At 43.2% G+C, this 5,159-nt stretch overlaps 1 protein-coding gene across 1 annotated transcript; it reads right to left on the bottom strand.

Annotated features, from left to right (window-relative positions):
- Positions 1-401: 401 nt before the first annotated feature.
- Positions 402-3,677, bottom strand: LOC129872529 (uncharacterized). Its single transcript, XM_055947493.1, has one exon. It carries the CDS (start codon positions 3,675-3,677, stop codon positions 402-404), a length of 3,276 nt encoding a protein of 1,091 aa, XP_055803468.1.
- Positions 3,678-5,159: the final 1,482 nt, after the last annotated feature.

Here is a 5,159-nt window from a genome sequence, read left to right as displayed (position 1 = left end):
CCTTCACAGTTTCCTCATCTCCTAAATTGACAACCTCTGTTTCATCCATATTAGGTTTCTCCTGACTTTCAAACTTCTCGATCTCCTGTGGTAGATTTTCAGGCATCATGCTTTCATCATATTCTTCTTGATCGTGTTCATTCTTTTCACTTTGCTCGATGGATTCATTACATGTCATAACCGTTGAACTAGGATTTTTAATATGAATGCTGAAACGTATAAAAGGCGAGTAAAAAAAATAAGTAGGTAGAAATAATAAGATAATTTTTTAAAGAAATTAAAGACTTTTATTTAAAAGCGTTCTAGCTTTTTTAGAAAAAGCAACCAAAAACAAAGATCAAGCATGATACAAGCCTCAGCTTTGATCATTCAAATTTAAAAATACAAAACTACGTTCCACACTACCAGGACTTTTGTCGAAACAGGGAAGGACTGACGGTCCAATTCTGCAAGCTTTCTCCAGGCTTGGAATCACGGATGCTCAATTTGCGGAGATCTATCTCTTCCTTTTCTCCAATCATGGTCACGAACAAATTTCCTATTCCTTCCACTATATCATCGTCAGATGCGTGATCTAGAATCGGAACTTGCTCTGGTACGAACGTTGTCTTGATGGATCCCCTGTTGTGGACTCGTCCCGATGTAGATCCATATCCGAGTCCAGTGGTACCTTTCTGATGCTTCAACTGGATGGGTTCAACTATGCCATTGGCCCTGGGTCCAAGTCCTGTCTTAGGCTGATACCCGTATTTCAACATCTCTGTTGCGACCATCTTCGCTGCCCCTGACAATTTCACACCAACCGACTCTAACTTCTCGTCAATCCTCACAGCTTGCATGATTTCTAAAGTGTGAAAAGTGGCTCCATCTAATTCCTCAGTTACTGGAACAGAATTGACAGAATAAATGGGGTGATTGAGCTCCCCATGAACAGTAACTTCTGTGTGACCCCACTCAAACTTTACACATTGATGAAGAGTTGAAGGGACTGCTTTTGCCATATGGACCCATGGTCTTCCCAGCAGCAGGTTGTAGTTCGATGACACATCCATCACTTGAAATAAAATAGGGAATTCTGCTGGTCCCACTTGCAATGTGAGATGGATTTCTCCAATGACGCTTCTCTGTGCTCCATCAAAAGCTCTCACCTTTACACGACTTTCCTCTATATCTCCCATATTCAAGCCTAAAACTCTCATAGTTGTGAAAGGGCAGATGTTACATCCAGAACCGTCATCAATCAGAACTCGGGTCACAATCTTATCACGACATTTGACCGCGATATGGAGTGCTTTGTTGTGTCCAGTCCCTTCCGTTGGTAGCTCATTATCATGGAAAGAGATTTTGTTAGATTCCAATACTTGTCCAATTGTTGCAGCTAAGGTTTCACTTGCGGTCTCTTTTGGAATGCAAACCCCATTTAACACCTCCATCAAAGCATTCCTATGAGCCTCAGAACTCATTAGCAAAGACATTATGGATATATGAGCCGAGGTCTTCTTCAGTTGCTCTTCGACTGAATAGTCTTTCGGCTGCATCTTTCTCCAAAATTTTGTGACTTCAGCATCCGTAACATTCTTCTTGGGATTCGGCTCCTCCCCAATAACTCCTTGATCCAGATTCTCGGGAGTATAGCACCTTCCTGATCTAGTCATCCCCTGAGCCACAGCGGTGTCAATCATCTTGCCCTTGGCTTTTGTTTTATAATCCCATGGGACTTCTTTGGTGTCAAACTCAGCCTTTCTAGCAACTGTAGTGGTTACTACAACTCTCGGGAGATATGTTTGGACAGTAAGAGGTTCCTTTAGCTGAACAGTGATAATAGGTTGCACTGGAGATGCAGTGGCAGCTTCTTCGGCGTTCCAGACAGGCGTGATGGTTTCTCCCAAGTTGTACTCTTCTTCTAGAGAAATCATGTTGACTTCTCGATTCTCATGATTTGGCAAAGGGTTGTTGTTCACATTCGGAGGTGTTGGAGTGCATTTTATTATTCCTCTTCTGATCAACGTCTCAACCTGGTTTTTCAAGCCATAACAATCTTCTGTGTCATGCCCTTGGATTCCCGAGTGGTAAGCGCATCGCTTGTTTCCATCAAAATTGTAAGGGATTGGGTCGGGGAGTTTTCCCTCAACTGGCTGTAGTACTCCTGCTATCCTTAACCTTTCAAACAATTGAGCATAAGGTTCAGCAATGGGTGTATAGGTGCGAGTATTTCTGGCTTCGAGATTTGGACGTGGTCTTGGCACATATGCTGGTCTGTTTTGGTGGGTTGGTGCTTGGAGTGGGACATGTGGTCTTGTTGGACTTTGGTATGTTGGTGCTCGAGGTGGATTATAGTGTGGTCGGGTATTATACACTGGATACGAGGTGTATGGAGTATGTGCAACAATTTGGGGATTGTTTGGGTATTGGTGGGATTGTCCTCCATGTTGGTAATTGACGACTGAAACATCCTCCCTTTTCTTCTTGATGCCACCAATGGATCCTGATTGTATGGCCTTACTTGCAGCTTGCAATGCAGCCATGGACTGAATTTTACCTGATTTGATGCCTTCCTCTATAAAATCTCCCATCTTGACCAATTCTGCAAACTTTTGGCCCATCATTGACATCATCTTGTCAAAGTAGATACCTTCTTGGGCTCGAATAAAGTATTTTGAGAGCTCACTCTCATCGAGCGGTGGTTGAACCCTTGCAGCCTCGGTTCTCCAACGTCGTGCATACTCCTGGAAGTCCTCCGATGGTTTCTTTTGTATGTTGGCTAATGAGAACCTGTCCGCAGTGATTTCAGTATTAAATCTGAAACGATTCATGAAATCCTCAGCCATTTCCTGCCAGTTATACCATTTGCGAGGATCCTGGCGTGTATACCAAGTCAACGCTTCTCCAGATAGACTTCGAATGAACAACTTCATTCTTAGTTTCTCATTTCTCCCTACACCGACTAACTTGTCACAGTATGCCCTCAGATGTGCGTGAGGATCGCTCTTTCCATCAAATATGTCAAACTTTGGGGGCTTGTATCCTACCGGCATGTCAATATCTGGGTGGATGCATAAGTCATCATAATCTAAGCTCTCTGTTCCCCTAGTGACTTGTAGGTTTTTCAACGCCTTTCTTAGACCTCGAAGTTGAGCGTCTATTGACTTATCTTCTTTTAATCGAGCATCCTTCTCCATTTCTGCATATTGGTCAACCTCATACGGGACTTTGACCCTAACCGGTGTCGTGAAAGTAGGGGCCTCAACAGCATATACAGGTGGGATTTGTGAATCATAAGGAGCGACGGTGTGTGCTCCAAATATCTGGTTTGTCACTGGGTAGGTAGGTGTGACGGGGTCTTGAGTGGGAAGGTCAGGAGCAGTCCTGATTGCAGACGGATGAGCTAATGGTGCTTGACCATGAACGGGAGCACGTTTAGGCATGTTTGGAGAATCTGTAGGAGGCAGGTCAGCTCTAGGGAGGTAGCTGGGCATCTTGAAACTTGGGAAGGTAGTAGCCGAAAGCTTGGCCAAGTCTCGCACTTGACGTAGTTCCTCTCTCAAAATCTCAAGCTCTTGCGCCATGTGAGCCATCTTCTCGTCATTTTGGATGTCGGCTATATTTTGAGAACTTTCAGGATTTTCTACTGGTATCATTATGTTTGCAGCAGCATTAAATTCTTCTCCACCTGTCATCCTTCCCCTTGATCGAAGGTTGTATCGTGAGTCAGCCAGTTCGCAAGTCGACACAAATCAACGTTCTTTTAGGGATTAACAAAACAAAATAAAAGAAAGAAAAAGGAAAGTATGTTAGTTTGGGAAAGATTTAAAAGTACAACAAGTATATAATACACATACACGCCAAGTTAACGACATTCAAATGTGTCCTATACATAGCCTCTTTTTGCTAGAGGATGACATATATTGCAATCAATTTGATGATAAATGATCCATTAAACACATTTCGGATTTGGAATAACATAATTTTATTAATCAAAGATGCCTTGGATCTTTGTAATGAAGTATATGGGCAGAAACCTAAAAAAAAAGAAAGTACATGGAGGCCATAAGGCGAACAAAAGGATGACAAAGCACATGATAAGAATGAAACTCTAAGGCCATGTTGGAGCGTCGTCATCATCATCATAATCATAATAGGGCCCTGGATAGTACTCCGACAGTTCGTCAATCTGGTTCGATCCTACCTCTTCATCGAACCCTATCGAACCATACTCAGAGTGAGCTTCTTCCTCTGGGTCCTCTTCTGGATCCTCAGGATCTTCACTTGGATCCTCTTCAGGGTCTTCCTCTGGATCTTCTTCGATCATTGGTATCAAATGATCTACTGATCCTGGAATTATTTGATTGTACATTGGTGTTGTGAATTCAATGTGAGGGAGTACTCCCTGCTTAACCCAATTAATCCATTGGTTGTCCGCAACACCCACAATCCCCTTCGTACTTGGCCGAGCCAAATGTCTCACAGTGGTACGCCACACATAATATTCTGGCGTGCACCATTTTTCATTTCCTGCCTCTATCGTAATAATGTGATCCCAATCTAATTGCAAATTCCTTATACGCCCTGCTGGGACCGAAGTGAGATCATCCTCGTGTAGTGCCATATTTGCCCATAATGGTATGTCTTGGACAACTCCAAATTGTCGTAACACTCGGAGAGGAGCATATGGCTGAATACCTCCTAGCCCAACCAGATTAATGAAATAGAAGTGTTGCGTCTTGACAAAAACCGATCCTCTCATCCAAAAATACTTCCAGTGGATGGAATCTCCTGTGAGGTTGGTCAAAAACGGACGCCACTCTTCCTCTCCCATAGGTGCGTCCCAATACCTAAGACGATCATTGTGGCTTTGGATCAAATTGTGGGCGTCTATTGTGTAGTCCCTTTGTGGTTCTCGGTGATAGAAGTGCTCTATTACCCAGATCTGTAATAATAAATTACAGCCCCCAAAGAAGTTATGCCCCCTTGTGCATGCTGACAATGATCGAAATACTTCAGCGAGAATCATATGCACCAAGGAATAGTTATGCGGTACCGCAAAAAGTTCCATTACAATTGGCAGAATGTTGATATTTATCGAATGAAACCTCATTGGGAAGACCATAGCCCCCAAAAAGGCCATCACAAATACCCTTGGTCTCATATGCATCCATTGT

The sequence above is a fragment of the Solanum dulcamara genome, chromosome 11 (genome assembly GCF_947179165.1).
Source record: "Solanum dulcamara chromosome 11, daSolDulc1.2, whole genome shotgun sequence".
Taxonomy (NCBI): Eukaryota; Viridiplantae; Streptophyta; class Magnoliopsida; order Solanales; family Solanaceae; genus Solanum; species Solanum dulcamara.
The sequence above is the reverse complement of the archived record's forward strand: the minus strand, read 5'-3'. Positions and strand labels throughout refer to the sequence as shown.